This window comes from Girardinichthys multiradiatus, chromosome 9 (assembly GCF_021462225.1).
Source record: "Girardinichthys multiradiatus isolate DD_20200921_A chromosome 9, DD_fGirMul_XY1, whole genome shotgun sequence".
Lineage (NCBI taxonomy): Eukaryota > Metazoa > Chordata > Actinopteri > Cyprinodontiformes > Goodeidae > Girardinichthys > Girardinichthys multiradiatus.
The window spans coordinates 8,813,804-8,830,654 of record NC_061802.1 but is presented as its reverse complement, the minus strand read 5'-3'; the positions used below and the strand labels follow the sequence as shown (position 1 = coordinate 8,830,654).

The following is a 16,851-nucleotide window of genomic DNA, read 5'->3' as shown; positions in this document are numbered from 1 at the left end:
GCTCTGTAGCGGCGGCCTGAAGGTAAAACTCAAAACAGTTTATGTGCAGGGTGTGTGGGGTCTGCAGAGATTTTAGCAGCTCTTTTCCTGACCTTAGACCTGTATAAGTCCTGGATGGAGGGAAGGTCAGCCCTGATTATTCGTTACAGTCTGCACCTGTCCAGTTTTGTGGATGAGCCAAACCACACTGAGATGGATGAAGACAGGACAGACTGAATGATGGCAGTGTAGAAGATGACCAGCAGCTCCTGTGGAAGGTTGTACTTCTTGAGTTGCCTCAGTAAGTACAGTCTCTGCTGGGCCTTCTTCCGAACAGTGTCTATGTGTGAAGACCATCTCAGGTCCTCAGAGATGGTAGTTCCTAGGAACCTGAAGTGGTCCACAGCTGACACGGTGTTGTTGAGGATGGTGAGGGGGGTGTATGCGGGTGGTGTTCTCCAAAGGTCCAGCACCATTTCCACAGTCTTGAGTGGGTTGAGTTCAAGGTAATTCTGACTGCACCAGTGGACTAGCCGATCCACCTGCTGTCTGTATGCAGACTTATCACCGTCCTGGATCAGTCCAATGACAGTGGTGTCGTCTGCAAACTTAAGGAGTTTCACGGACAAGTCCGATGAGGTGCAGTCATTTGTGTACAGAGAGAAGAGGAGTGGGGATAGAACACACCCCTGGGGGGCACCAGTACTTATTGATCTGGATCGGGAGAAGATGCTCCCCAGTCTCACCTGCTGCTGTCGGTCCGTCAGGAAGCTGTTGATCCACTGACAGGTGGAGGCTGGGACGTTGAGCTGGATGAGCTTCTGGTGGAGGATGTCTGGTATGATGGTGTTGAAGGCTGAGCTGAAGTCTACAAACAGGATCCTGGTGTACGTCCCTGGGTGGTCGAGGTGTTGCAGGATGAAGTGTAGACCTAAGTTCACAGCATCATCTGCCGACCTGTTTGCTCGGTAAGCAAACTGCAGGGGGTCCAGCAGGGGGCCTGTGATGTCTTTCAGGTGCTTCAACACCAGCCGCTCAAAGGATTTCATGACTACAGACGTCAGGGCTACAGGCCTGTAGTCATTTAATCCTAGGATGGTGGGTTTCTTGGGCACCGGGATGATGGTGGATCGTTTGAGGCAGGAGGGAACCTCACACTTCTCCAGAGATTTGTTGAAGATCCTTGTGAAGATTGGAGCGAGTTGATGTGCGCAGGCTTTCAGGCATGATGGGGAGACGTTATCAGGTCCTCCAGCTTTCTTTGTTTTTATGCGCTGAAAGAGCCTATTTACATCTTCCTCAGAGATCTTTAGTGCAGGCAGAGGATCTGAAGGTAGGGGGTTGGTAGCTTTGTGGGAAGAACTTGTTCCTGAATGGGATGTGGAGGAGATGATTTGAGGCGTGAACGGCTTCCTGTCATGTCTACAGTAGAATCCATTCAGACGGTTGGCCAGGAGACGACTCTGTTCAGGAAGGGTGGTGGGGCTCCTATAGGCAGTCAGGTTTCTCAGACCAGTCCATACAGCCGAAGTGTCACCAGTAGAAAGGCTGTTCTTTAGCTTCTCACTATAATTTCTCTTGGCTGCTTTGATCTCCTTTGTTAGTCTGTTCCTGGCCTGCCTGTACCGCGCCCAATCTCTACTGCTGCGAGCATCTTCCTTATCCCTGCGCAGATTCCTGAGATGTGGAGTAAACCATGGCTTGTTACTCCCAAAGGTGCAGAATGTCTTGGTCTGCACACACATGTCAGAAACTGATGTATGATGTCACCACATCGGTGAGTTGGTTTAAGTCAGTGGGTGAAGTTTTTCTTTCTGCTCTCGGTGGAGGAGGACACTTTTTATCTGTCTCCCGCAACCCTCCCATATCTGCCCTGCTTCAGCTCTGTGTCTTGTCTTCTTTTTTTGGAGCCTCTTTTTGCATACCTTCCAAATTCTGAGTTATGGATTTGGTCAGCTGGTCTCTCAATGCAATTGATCAAATTTTCTCGACGAGAAGACAGGGTGAAGGAGAGCCCAACTTGTCCGGACTGGACGTTTTTCTCTGGATACACAATGGACTCCTGGCAGAAGTGGAGGATTGTGTGTTTGTCGATAATGTCAGTCGAGGATGTGGAGAATATGTATATAATTGGATGTTTGATATCAGGATTTCTGCTTTTTGGAGTCAGCGGTTACCTGGGATATCGAGAAATTCGGAGAATGTCAGCAGCTGTTCTGACAATTGTGAGGCTGCCTCGCATGTGTGATGAGATCTTCAGAGTGATCAGCACTCAGACTGAGATGTTACGTGAGCTGAATCGCAGACTGGATGTGATCCTTACACAGGATCGCAGGCAGGTTGTGGTTCCTGGACTCAGGGGTGAAATGGGATAAATCTTGGAGAAAGTTGTTCACTCGGATCTGGCGAAAGACCAGGAATTTGGCTGTTTGGATTCGCCTTTGAGAAGCACCAGCGAGACTCTCAAGGCTGACGGAAAATTAAGAGTCAGCCTGACCCAAATAATTATTGTTTTTCTGAATCTGGCTCCCCTGTACGGCCTTGATGGCTGGCTTTCTTCAACTTCTCCTGGAAGTTATGTAAACATGACGCTCTGCTCCCTCTGCCCCCTCCCTTCCCTGAGGACATCTGTGGACCTGCTCAGAACTTTGTGGCCGGTTGATGAACATTCCAATGTACCATCAAGGACAATGGCCTCTGGGACAGTGCTTCATGGACTTACTTGCACACACTCACATGCACACACACACATGCTCAAGATAAACATATGCACCCCCTCACACCACCTTCACCGTTCCCGGCATGATGTTGTTTTGTAAACTTGTTGCTTCTTTGTGCTGAGGTTTTTTGCAATCTCAAACTGTATCCTGCTAAGGATAAAGTGTGAAATATGATATTTTCCCTCTACTTACCTAATGTGGCCTCTTTTCTCATCTAACAAGGGCAGCGCCTGTGAGTGGGCAGCAAAGCCTCGGTGACCCGTCCCCCCTTGTCTTGTGTCATGATGTATGTTTGGATGGGTTGTACTGGAATTTTAATTTCCCCTCGGGGATCAATAAAGTATCTTTGAATTGTATTGTATTGTAAGTTTCAAAAACAGTCCGGTCTGTGTATTCAAAGCAGGCCTGTAGCGTCTGCTTTGATCCCTCAGTCCACTTCTGAACAGTGTGAACCGCGGGTTGGGATGAGGTGGATAAGAGAATGATCGGAAAATCCCAGAGCAGCCCTGGTAACAGCATGATATGAGCCCTTTATAGTTGTGTAACAATGGTCCACTTAATATGCTGTCTGTATTTGGGGAGTTCACTGGAGAGGTTTGCACTGTTAAAATCTCCCAGTATTATGATGAAAGAGTCAGTGTATTTTTTTCTCCACGTCTGTAATCAGCTTAGCGAGATGTTTTTCAGCGTCGGAAGTGCAGCCATACAGTGGAAAATATGAGCCAATTATTATAAACAAGGAAAACTCTCTCGGGGAATAAAACGGTTTACAGTTTATGAAAAAAGGCTCCAGATCTGGACTACATGTTTTCCCCAGATCTTTTATGTCTCTGCACCAACCTTCATTTATATAAAAGCAGATTCCACCTCCTCGCTTCTTCCCCGATAGCTCCACGTTGCGATCCGCTCTGAACAGTTGGAAGCCCGGAATCAGCAGTGCGCGGTCCGGGATGTTTTCACTCAGCATGTCTCGGTAAAGCAGAGAACCGCTAATAAATGTGAAGTTCTTTATGTTGTTCCTTTACATAAAATCCCACCAAAACATATTGACGTTTTAGGTTGTAATTATGGCTCCAAGATATCAGGAAAACATGTAAGTGAGATACAATTGGTCAATATTACAATGATGATAGATTATGATTTTCCAACTCTGTCAATTATTTTTCTCCATCATAATGTTCCCACCACTCTTTTTGCGAGCTTTAACATCTCAGCTGCTAAAAATATACATGTAGTTTGGGCACTAGAGGCTGTTAAGTCTATTTCACAGGTAAAATATGCTGCTGAACCTGAAATTTGATATTCAACAACATATTGCATCCAAGCAGTCCCAAGCAATTGCAGTTTTGCACACATTGATGCTGAGATGACGACTCAACATTTTGGACAGCTCTTGTTGTAATATGACAATGTAGAAAAGTTCAAGGGGTGTGAATATTTTTGCAAGAGAGTGTGCTTATTCAGTTAAGACATGTGCTCAAGTATGCCCAATGGAAATTGCTGACGTTTTTGTCATATTTGAACAAAGAAACATCTGATCTTCATTAAAACAGTAGACAGTTGACTGATGATGATGTCTTGAGTAAACAAAGTGAGGAAGAGTTCTAAGCCTAAGTGCCATGTGTCCCTGTGCTGAAATCTGCCACTGAAAAAGCATCGTTGGGCTGCATTTGTTCTGATTAACCCATCTGTCTCTGTGCTTCGCTCCTGTCATTCCTACCTCTGTATTGTTCTGTCTGCTCCATCCAACCATCTATTCTTTAACATATGCACTGATGACAAATTTAACTTCACCGAGTGTCAGTGTGAGTGTTTAAGTCGCTCTCGATCATTAATAGATTTTATGCTTGCATATATGTCAACAATCCTTTTACCCTGCCATTCACACCTACACCCCTTCGTTTCACCACGTCTTCGTCCCTCCATTAGACTTAACGCCATCACCTGTCACCTCTGTCACTCCATCCACTTTAACAGGTCTGGCATTCTTCAATCCACCCTCCTTCCCTACATCCCCATCCTCCTGTCCTTCCTTCTAATTTGGCTGACATTTCTTCCCTCCATCTCTCTCGTTTGAATAGACTAAAGTGCTGGTTGGAGGGCCTCTTTTGTAGGTGGCAGAATTACAGCACTCAGGACAAGGCCACAGGTTAAGTGCACTCTGAACAAAGAAAAGGTGTCAAGAAGGTACACAGAGGAGAAAGAGTGTTTATATGCAAGATTGGAGCTGAGGACAGGAGGAAGTTTAGTATCGGTGTAAAGCAAATCAAGGTGCAATGAATAAAACTGACAACATGCCTGCCAAACACTGCAGCCTAATAATTGCGCTCACAGCCGCTGGGTATGATTCAGCTGAAGGCCGACTTCCACTCCAAGTGCAAAAGAGTTAAAGGTTAGCTCTCAACATTCATTAGATATTTAGTTGTTTACAACACAAGCAAAGCTGAGATGTGGGAATTAAAGAAATCAAAGTGTAATTGCAATGTCCACAAGCTTTCTAAAGAGCAACCATCGAGCGATTTAAATAACTAAATTCATACCAATTTTTTAAGTCTTGCCATAAAATAACAATTGGATTCAGGTCTGGTCAACCAGCCGAAGACACTTAAATCTCCCTTTTAATGCATTTATGTAAGCATCTGGAAGGCACAAAACATTGTGTAAGGCTTTTTTGTAGAATTGTCTTTATCTCATCTTGAAACTGGGTTGGTGAAATTTACACAGTTTAATGAGGAAGTTCCTGGCTGTCAGGGCGTCATCTCTTAAAAGCTGCTGATATTAACATGTTCACCCCAAACAATGCATCTTGCCCCTTCTACTGTAGATATGTTCAAATGATAGAAGTATGCATGTAACAAAACTCAGATGCTGAGGATATCATAGGCCACTAGTTTATTGCTTTGTAGATTGTTGTCACAAACAGTTCCTGAACTTAAATGCCAACAAAACCAAGGACATGGTGATCCTCAATTATTTATTGAGTCTCTTTTACCCTTTTGTCTTGTCTCTTGGTATAGTAATGTCACAATGTACAGGTCCTTCTCAAAATATTAGCATATTGTGATAAAGTTCATTATTTTCTATAATGTCATGATGAAAATTTAACATTCATATATTTTAGATTCATTGCACACTAACTGAAATATTTCAGGTCTTTTATTGTCTTAATACGGATGATTTTGGCATACAGCTCATGAAAACCCAAAATTCCTATCTCACAAAATTAGCATATTTCATCCGACCAATAAAAGAAAAGTGTTTTTAATACAAAAAACGTCAACCTTCAAATAATCATGTACAGTTATGCACTCAATACTTGGTCGGGAATCCGTTGGCAGAAATGACTGCTTCAATGCGGCGTGGCATGGAGGCAATCAGCCTGTGGCACTGCTGAGGTCTTATGGAGGCACAGGATGCTTCGATAGCGGCCTTTAGCTCATCCAGAGTGTTGGGTCTTGAGTCTCTCAACGTTCTCTTCACAATATCCCACAGATTCTCTATGGGGTTCAGGTCAGGAGAGTTGGCAGGCCAATTGAGCACAGTGATACCATGGTCAGTAAACCATTTACCAGTGGTTTTGGCACTGTGAGCAGGTGCCAGGTCGTGCTGAAAAATGAAATCTTCATCTCCATAAAGCTTTTCAGCAGATGGAAGCATGAAGTGCTCCAAAATCTCCTGATAGCTAGCTGCATTGACCCTGCCCTTGATAAAACACAGTGGACCAACACCAGCAGCTGACACGGCACCCCAGACCATCACTGACTGTGGGTACTTGACACTGGACTTCTGGCATTTTGGCATTTCCTTCTCCCCAGTCTTCCTCCAGACTCTGGCACCTTGATTTCCGAATGACATGCAGAATTTGCTTTCATCCGAAAAAAGTACTTTGGACCACTGAGCAACAGTCCAGTGCTGCTTCTCTGTAGCCCAGGTCAGGCACTTCTGCCGCTGTTTCTGGTTCAAAAGTGGCTTGACCTGGAGAATGCGGCACCTGTAGCCCATTTCCTGCACACGCCTGTGCACGGTGGCTCTGGATGTTTCTACTCCAGACTCAGTCCACTGCTTCCGCAGGTCCCCCAAGGTCTGGAATCGGCCCTTCTCCACAATCTTCCTCAGGGTCCGGTCACCTCTTCCCGTTGTGCAGCGTTTTCTGCCACACTTTTTCCTTCCCACAGACTTCCCACTGAGGTGCCTTGATACAGCACTCTGGGAACAGCCTATTTGTTCAGAAATTTCTTTCTGTGTCTTACCCTCTTGCTTGAGGGTGTCAATAGTGGCCTTCTGGACAGCAGTTAGGTCGGCAGTCTTACCCATGATTGGGGTTTTGAGTGATAAACCAGGCTGGGAGTTTTAAAGGCCTCAGGAATCTTTTGCAGGTGTTTAGAGTTAACTCGTTGATTCAGATGATTAGGTTCATAGCTCGTTTAGAGACCCTTTTAATGATATGCTAATTTTGTGAGATAGGAATTTGGGGTTTTCATGAGCTGTATGCCAAAATCATCCGTATTAAGACAATAAAAGACCTGAAATATTTCAGTTAGTGTGCAATGAATCTAAAATATATGAATGTTAAATTGTCATCATGACATTATGGAAAATAATGAACTTTATCACAATATGCTAATATTTTGAGAAGGACCTGTATTATTTGTTGCAGTTTGGACTTGTTCTGTTTTGTGGATGAGCCAAACCACAGTAAGATGGACAAAGACAGGACGGACTGAATAATGGCAATGTAGAAGATCTTTGGTGCTGAAAATCCTGTAACCCTTGTTGTGCCATTTACATTTCTAATGATGTCACCTCACTTCCTCACCCTACCTGGTAAATAAATCTGCAAGTTCTGCAATCCTTCGAAGGGCGAGGAGACGGCGGTTGAGTGATGTGCTATGGACCTTTTGGGGGAACTGAGCTTTAGTCACGATGACATTATGGAAAATAATTAACTTTATCACAATATGCTAATATTTTGAGAAGGAAATGTACAACAAAAATGATATGTCTTTTGGAAAGAACACAGCTAGTAAGGTAATTGGCATACAGTGCTTGTCAGAATTTTGTCAAAGAGAACCTGGAGGAAGTTGAGGTGTGTTTTAACCAGCAGTGTTTAGGGAGGAATTCACTCTTCTCCCATCTGATCAGAGATACTGGCTACCCAGGGCAAAGTGCATTAGATTTAATCTTTCCTTTGTTCTGAGTGCAATGAATGCACCCAATTAGCAGAATCCTTCACTGCCTTTAAGAACCACTACCTAATTTTGTCTAATTGAATGTATCCTTTCATGGCTACAAGGCTCAGGTTTCTGGTTTTACCATAAGTATCGTCTTGTGCATCTTTCTAATCATTTTCTTAACCACTACTGTAAACCAAATTTCCACCTGAGAGACAAGGGTCTGAACTGAACTTTGACTGGGCCGTTTTACCATGTATATGCTTTGATTTAAACCAGAGGTTGTCAAACTTTCTACATGTACCACCTCAGTAAACACTGATTCGAAGTACCACCATAAATGAGTGTACTTAAAGCAGCAGTATGAAAGAACTTAAACTAATTAAGTTTGTGGTGTTTTTCAAAACTAGCTCAAGAACCACAAGGGGCACTTGTAACACATTTTGAGAACTATGGCTTTCAACCAGCCAACATAACTAGTTCTGGCTGTATGCTAAGGGTCTCTGTTCTGCTGGAAGGTGAACCTCCACTCCAGTCTAAAGTCTTTTGTAGCCTCGAAACCGGTTTTGGTATGTATTTAAGTCCATTATTCATCCTATTAAATGTGGTAAGCTTCCCTGTGCCTCTTGAAGCCCATTCCCACAGCATAATGCTGCCATCACCATGTTGCACTATGCAGACGGTGCCTTCATGATAACATGCCGTTTTACCCCACGTGTAGCATTTGACATGTAGGCCAAAACAATGTTTTGGTTTCATCTGACCACAGCACCTTCCCTTACATGTTGGCAATCTGCAGAAAGGACTAGTCTCTTCTTGCCACTCCTCTATTGTTCTGCAGTGAAAGTAAAGGGATTTGGTGTTTAATTTTCTGTTCTGATAAATTCAGATTTTCCAACAGCATCAGAAGAAAAAACATGAATGTGCTAAAGACATCTGTGCTGTGACTTTAACTGTATTTACAAGTATAGGGGGAGAAAGTTAGTTGCTACAGATGGTCTTGCATGTTTTTTTCACAGAGTCCTGAATGTCCTAACATGCCATAAGTACAACACTGTATGTGCAAGCAGCTCACAGGCGCTGCTGAGTTGTGTTGAAACAGAACGAGAGAGAAGGACACCTCTGTGCAGCTCTAAAAGTTTTAAACTAGTAGACTCACATTAACAGCCTTTTCACAAAAGAAAGAAATATCTAAGAACTAACAAGTGGCTTAAACATCATAGACATGAGAAGAAGTATAGAGCATGCACAGCAGGTATGTGTTGCTTTTGAATGTTGAGTTAATGCTAAGTATACTCCCACAGGAAAATAAATCAAACTAAGAAGAGAAGTGAAATAGCAGGAAAAAAACAGTTCTGATTTCTGAAGTTTACTTTGCTGCTCATTTGCATCTCGCTGTTTGATTGGCCTCCTGAGTCAGTCTCTCGCTTCTTAGATTAAAACATATATTTTCATTTCTTAATGTTAACATTATAATAATTATTGCAAAGAGCAAAATGTTGCTCCATGCATTCCGATGTGACACCATGTGCATGTGTTGCATCTGCACCATGTCCACTTGGGCTTCATAGGCTTTTTGCATTAAGTATTCAAATGCATTGAAATGCAGTAAAACATTCACTTAGTGGCACATAATACATGATACAAAAAAAACTGAACTTTAGGTCAAACCCTGCTGGCTCTGCAACAGCAAAACAACATGAGCCAAACACCCACAAAGCATCATGGGACCAGGATGATGTGGGTGTATTGATTTCTATGTGGGAGGGAGGGGAGGAAGGGTGGAGCTAAAAGTGGATAGCAGGAGATGGCCGATATCCACTGAGTGATCTTTAAATGGGCATGAGGGGGAGGAGGGGATGCAATGAAAAAACCGCAAAATATGAAACAAAACAAAGACTAAAACAAGAGTAAAATGTGAGGGAGGAAGCTGATGGGTGGTGATCCTGCAGCCACACCTTGCCACAAAAACAGAGGCTTAGATGTTCTCAGAGGCAGACCAAAAGGGAGGATGGATCTTCTATTTGAGCTACCCACCTGGTGGTGAACAATTGGAAAATGTGTATGAGAAGATGAAGGGCATCATTTCAAAGAAAGTGGTTCACATTGTTGTAAGAAATAGGATCGAACAGCAGTGTTTCTATAAAAATAGGTATAGAAAATCTTTTTTTCCCCTAACTTCATCAAAGGGTCAAAAAAGAGCAGGATCTGGAAACATACAGTGCATTGGAAAAATATCTATACCCACTGAACAATTGTCACATTTTGTAACAACTAACTTCAATGTATTTTTTTGGGAATTCAGCCGATAGACCACAACAAACTAGTGGAGAATTATGACATAGAAGGAAATCAATACAAGTTTTTTGTTTCTCTAACTCCTGAAAGTGTTATTTAAACTACTCTGATACCCCTTCATGAAATCCATAAAGTTCAGGACTAATCTGTGAGTAATTTCATTTTAGAAAAAATGAAATAAGTGTCCATGCATATCCATCCAGCCCCTAGACACCTTTCCTGGCAATTACAACTGCAAGCCCAATTGGGTATGCATGTCTTTAACTGCTTCATGCATCTAAACACTGAACTGGGAACATAATTTTTCAAGTCATACCACAGATTTTTTATGAGATTTAGGTCTGTACTCTGAGTAGGCCATTCTAACATAAATATGCTCAATTTTAAACCATTCCATTGTAGCTCTGGCTGTTTGTTTAGGGTCACTGTTCTGCTGGAAGATGAACCTCGAACCTCAGTCTCTAGTCATTTGAAGCTTTTGTAGGTTTTTTCCAGGATTGCCATGTACTTGGCTCCATCCATCAACTTTGACTTTCTGAGTAAAAACATCCCCATAGCATGATGCTGCCACCACCATGTTGCACAATGGGGAGGGTGTGTTCACAGTGATGTGCAGTCTTAGGTTGTTTTCATGCCTGATAGTCCTGGTACATGTATATTCATATATTTTATAGAGTCCCCCCCCCACACCTTTCTTCATCTTTCCCCAACCTCTTTTCCCACTAATTCACTTGCAAGCATCTGTTCTTGTTTGTGCTTACCAGCAGTTGTGATGTACTTGACCATATTTCAGAGCTTTTAGCTCATCTTCCCTTTACATGTCCTTACTCCTGAAAATCTTACTACATGTGTTTGTTTTGGTTGTGTTTACCCTCAGTGCCTTGCATTTTAGTCCACATCCTGCAGCTGGTTCACTTGAAGTGGAACAAGACTTGTATTTTCAGTTGGACCAGGGTTTGTTTGTTTGATCCACACCAGAATTTGATTGTACACCTCCTCAAATAAACCAGATTTTCAGAGGAAACGCGCTAGAGTTCGATTCAAGAGGGACGGTGTGAATGCACCCATAGCTTTCCAAACCATATTGCATTTTGCACATAGTTAAAAAAAATTTGATTTTGATCTGATCTGACCAGAGAACCACTTTCAAACTTCTAACTTCTCATGGCTTTCTTTCAACAATGGCTTCATTCTTGCTATTCTTCCATGAAGGCCAGATTGAACAATTCATGGTTGTTGCAAGGTCAAAAGATTCTCCCACCTGAGCTGTTGATCTGTGCAGTCCATACAGCATTACCATGGGGCTATTGGCTAATTCCGATGAATGCTCTCCTTTTCTGGTCTGTCAGTCAATTTCAACACCCATGTGATGATAGTTCTGTCAAGTTCTTTCCATTATCAGATATTACTTTGAACAGTGCTCTGAGAGATGTTCAAAGTTTGGAATATTGGGTTTATAGCCATAAACTTGTAAAGTTTATGTCTGACCTGTCTGCTGTGTTCCTTGGGCTTCATAAAGCAGTTTGTTGACTACTGTTGTCCAACAAACCCCTGAGGCCAGGTGTGAAAAATGTAAAAAAAGAAAAAACCTACCTTATCCTATCACTTCACATAGATGCATCATTGTGTTTTGGTCTATCATTCAACACCCCAATAATAAAATACAACATTTATTGTTGTAACCTCACAAAATCTAAAAAACTTCAAGGTTTTAAGGTCGTTTTGCAAGGCACTATAAATTAAAAACCCTCAGACATGTTCAATAAAGATTACCCCTAAGAATCATCTTTTTCTAAGAGATTATACAACTTGTAGCACGAAATTGATACCGATTTAATTGGAACTAATACTGACCTTTCTGACATTTTCAAGCACATACTTCCCTTTAATGGGAAATTCCGGCTTGCAGCAGTTAAAATGCAACAGAGTGACTGAATCCTACCTGGCAGAAGACTGGTTTATACGTTTCAGAGAAGAGCTGGGCCAGTTCGTCAGAGTCGCAGAGGTCCAGAGGCAGCCGGTCCACACACAGACACTTTGAGTGCAGGTTCTCCTCCTGGCTCAACTGGTTGACATCCATCCACTGCACCATCAGCGACCGATCCCCCTGAAACATTCAGTACAGAGACACAAATTAAGATCAGTCACACTCACCAAATTTAGATTTTCAGTCGTCCAGGTCATGATAATCGCAAAGTGTAGATTCTCGAATAAATATATTTAACGTAAACTGAGCTAAATTTATTTGTGGTATAAAACTGTGCAGGCGTCACAAGTAAAAACTCAGAAAGCTTTTGAGTGCACTGGTATTTGTACAGTAAAATAAAGATGTTGCCATCAGCATATTTGCTCATAAAAACTAGTTTTAGTTTATTGTAACCAAGCTGAATTGGCAGAACGCACATTTGGTTCGCTCCTGCACTCAGTGACCACAAATCAAGTTCTACCAGACCTACCAGAAGTGACCAAAAACTTAATATGCATTTAACAGAACATTTAACAGCTGATAATAAATGTTCTCTCTATTTTTATGCTCACTTTCATGTTCAAGTTAAATCAGACTATCAATTTGCAAATTTCACAAAGAAAAATAAATCAAAGAGTTTGTGCCATCCTGCAGATCATCAAATATTTCACCGTCTTCTGGGAGACATTCTGAGTTTCTGTACTTGATGATAGCAGCACTTTACAGCATAATAACCCTTATAAATAATTTAGTAATAGTTCTGTTATAAACACTTTAGATATCATTTCATAAGCTGTTAGGGAAGGCAGCGGATAGAAACTTGTACCCTTGTTTTGCAATAAGCAAGTGATATTTAATTCCTCGCCCTTTATCGAATACACTTTAACTGCTTATTATGTTTATGAAGTGCTTACAATGCATTAATAACTGGTTTATAAACATTAGTCATGTATAGAGGAAATTGTTTTGTCCCCTGGATATTATATGGCACAGAAAATATTTTTATCCATCAAGAAAAATACATAATGAGCTTTTTGCAGCTAAAAAAGTAAACTGAATGATTGTTTTGTTTTTTGTTGCAACGTACCAGAGGCCGACCCAGCAGCTCCGAGCGGGCCCGCGATGCAGAGTCCTTTTTCATGTACTCGACAAACCCATATCCCTTGGAGTGGCCCGTTAGCTCACTGTAAACCAGGAAGGAGCGTTCGATGTTTCCGTACAAGCGCACCAACTCCTCGAACTGCTGCGCCGTGAAGGTGTGGGGCAGGTTGGTGAGGCACAGCAGGGAATCTGTGGGCTGCAGGGTGACGTTGATCAGGCGTCCTCGGACAGTGCTGTGGTGGAGGGAGCGGATGGCATCCTGAGCCTGGTCCCCGTTCAGCAAAGTCACAAAGGCTGGAGGAGGAACATTATGGAGACGCCGACGAAGGGGACAAGACGAAGGATGGGAGCAAACACAAAGAAAGAGATGCACAGACATGGGTGGGGACAAAGACAAACACAAACACACATTTAAAGCACACACAAACATGCAAAACATGCCCAAAAGCACACGGAAAACAATGTTAGATGACCAGCCGGATGTGGCAAAAAGAAAGAAATTGGGCAAAAACAACAAGACACAGTCATAAAAACAGACAGACACATACACAGAGAGAAAGACAACACATTAGCTAGAAGCCAGTAGGGGGCCAGTATGTGGGGGAATCCACTGTGACACACACAAACAGTTTACTGTATCTAAAACAACCGACTAAAAGCAATGACATTCATAAATACAGGAATACAGAGACTGTTCACCATCATTAACATCCAGCAGTTATTTAACACCTTGAAGTTCTTGCATCAGGCAAGTTAAACACTGTTCTTAATAGCGCAGAACAATGAATTTAAGTTAGTTACATTAGAACCAGTAATCAATCTCCTTACTGTTCCACTACGGAACAGCAGAGAGGTTTCACCAACATCTTGCTCTTCTACTGACTCAACGCATTTTTTCGGTCTTTGCAGCCATTGGAGTTTGGAGTAGGAAATGGAAAATCGCTTTATGACAAATGTTAACCTTGTGCTTGGTCTCATAATGTATAAATATATGAAAACAAGCACTAAGCTGAAAAAGGTTGTTAAGTACTACATGATTTTCAATGAAAATATTCAGTGAAAAAGTTTATTGGGAGGGCTGACAGTTCAAGTTGCAATTTTTTGCATCTGTCAGCCGTTTTAAGAACAGCTTTTCTAAAAGGGACCATTTTAACATTTACCATAAAGAAACAAAATCTTTTGAAAAGCCAATTTACAAAGATGGACACAAAGCACATTGCTGCAAAAAAAAATAATTCAGATTTCTTTTGTTTTGCTTTTTTGTTACAGATCAAACTCATTTTAAAATGAGAAAAAAAGATAACCTAATTAAATATAAAATGCAGTATTTAACTCATTATTTTATTTACTTAGGAAAAAGGCGATCCAGACCAACCAGGTGAAAATATAAGTGTGCCCCTAAACCCAATACCTGGTTTGCCACCCTTGGTGAGAACAACTGCTTTCAAGTGGAGGAATTTGGTCCACTTTGCTTTGTATAGCTATAATAATTCAGCAACAACAAAGGGACTTTCTACCATAAAAACACTGTCTAAAGACATGCCATATAATCTCCATCGGCTTAAAGTCTGGATTTTGACAAGGTCACTCAAAAGATTTTTTTTTGTCGTTTTTTTTTTTTTAACCCATTCAGTGGTCTTGCTAGTAAGCTGTGGGTCATTGTCCTGCTACATAACTCAAGTGTGATTGAGCCTAAGGTCATAAACTGAGGCTGGACATCCTCCATCAGGATTTCCTGGCAGAGAACAGAATTCATAGTTTTATTAATTATGGCAAGTCCTCCTTAATGCACACCTTCCAAAAAGTTCAACGTTTGTCTCATCTGTTGACAGAATATTTTCTCCAAATAATCATCAAGATGTTTTTTGGCAAATGTGGAACGGGATTTTTGGTACTTGGAGTTACATTTGATGGGGCATGATTTGTTGCTTTTTGAGCCCAATTTATGTTGTCATAAAGGTTCTGTTTAACCACAGTGATCATCGTAAAAGGTCAGGCTTTAATTCGACCTGTAGAAAATCTGGTTTGGCTGGTAAAAATCAAACAGAAAAAAAAAAGGTTAAAAAAACAGAGTAATTTACTCTTGATTATTTTTGGCTGGCTAAAAAATGTGCCGTGACTATCCAGCGAATTCCCTATGCAGTAATCTGAAAAGATACTGTGTATAGTATTGAGCGTAGTGACATCAGGTAAAACACCTGAGTCTAGGAAATGGAGAAAGGCAGCTTTTTTAGGTTTCAAATAGATTTTATTCAAACTGTAAACAATCTAAGCAATTTCGTTGTGTAAGGTACATACAGGTAAAATATGCTACATTTAATGGAAATACCTACCTTTTTAGCCATTAACATTAAAACTGAAGATTTATTTTTTTAATGCAGTAACTAAATATAAGGTTAATTTAGCCAAAATCCTTCAGGAGCCCGAGATCACAAAAATGTAACTGTTACTATGTCAGGCTGGTTTCTATAACTAAAATACATGTGCCCTACACTGTGAGCTATGACCCGACTGAAATGCCACTGTGGGTCTGGAAAATGATGCTTTCTTCATGTTTATGCCCTTGTATCAGAAAATAACCCACTGTTTGCTTTTTTATTGAAGCTCAAACTTCGGCTGTGTGACCCTGACCCCAAAGTCATGCAGCTCTACCTTTTAAAAGAAAATAGTTTTGAGTGCTCTAAAAGTGACTCCCATTAGGTAAACTGGCTCTGTTGGGGAAAGCTGTGCACCGGTCAGGCCAAAAAGAATTTTGTTTCCTGTTTATTTTTTTATTACTCCTTTCTAGCTGGATTTTCATCAAACTGCAGTATTTTCATACCCAGTTTAAGCTTGCATTGCACATCCGTTTTCTGCATTCCCATAATAAAGTTACATGTTAGAGCAACTGCAAAAGCCCCGACACGAGTAACTCGTCTTCCTTTTCTGAGTGAAAAAATAGAAAAGCTATTTGCTGCCAGGCTGGTGTTAAAACTGACGAGGCGAACAGAGCTCCATTTGTGATGTTGAAAGCATTCTGAACTTTTCTGATGCACAGATATGGACACATTTACAGAGGTACAATTGACTTAGACAAGCTAGAATCTATAACAAGAGGAATGAATACTAAATATAAACTATTTACTTGTATTTTTAATAGACATGTTTTTAGGATGGTCTTTTTTTAGCAACAAGATTCCTGAACACTGGGTGAAATAATCAATACTACTGACTGGTCACATATTGTAGATGTTCGTTAAATTAACGCATGTATACTACGGATGTTAAGATGAGCCGATTATCGATATGCGGACACGCATGTTCAAAATACCTCAGTGGAGCCTTAGGGATTGAATCTAGACTCATTGGTTTTCACTTCATTTGTTCAATGAGTTGCTTGACACTTTTATTTAGAAACACGTTCTATACAACTGTTTTAGTTTGGGGGTTCTTCCTTCTGTTGACATATACACTGTTAGAAGGCAGATGGGCTGAGCTGGTAGTGAGCAACTTCTCTTCTTACAGCTTTTTAACAGTTCTGCTAATTTAAAGGCAATTACAGGCCCCATCACCTTCTTTAAACAGATCCAGCCTTAAGTGTTACTGAGAATGGCACTTTCAATACCTCTTCCATGTT

General features: G+C 41.4%; 1 protein-coding gene across 2 annotated transcripts in view; it reads right to left on the bottom strand.

Moving 5' to 3' along the window:
• Positions 1–16,851, bottom strand: part of raver2 (ribonucleoprotein, PTB-binding 2) — a 136,832-nt gene that overhangs the window by 58,488 nt on the left and 61,493 nt on the right. For both annotated transcript variants that reach the window (XM_047374817.1, XM_047374816.1), the window contains exons 3-4: positions 13,222–13,529; positions 12,111–12,275 (exon numbers count right to left, since the gene is read on the bottom strand). In XM_047374817.1, coding sequence (XP_047230773.1) covers positions 12,111–12,275; positions 13,222–13,529 — 473 coding nt within the window. The remainder of the gene's footprint in view (positions 1–12,110; positions 12,276–13,221; positions 13,530–16,851) is intronic.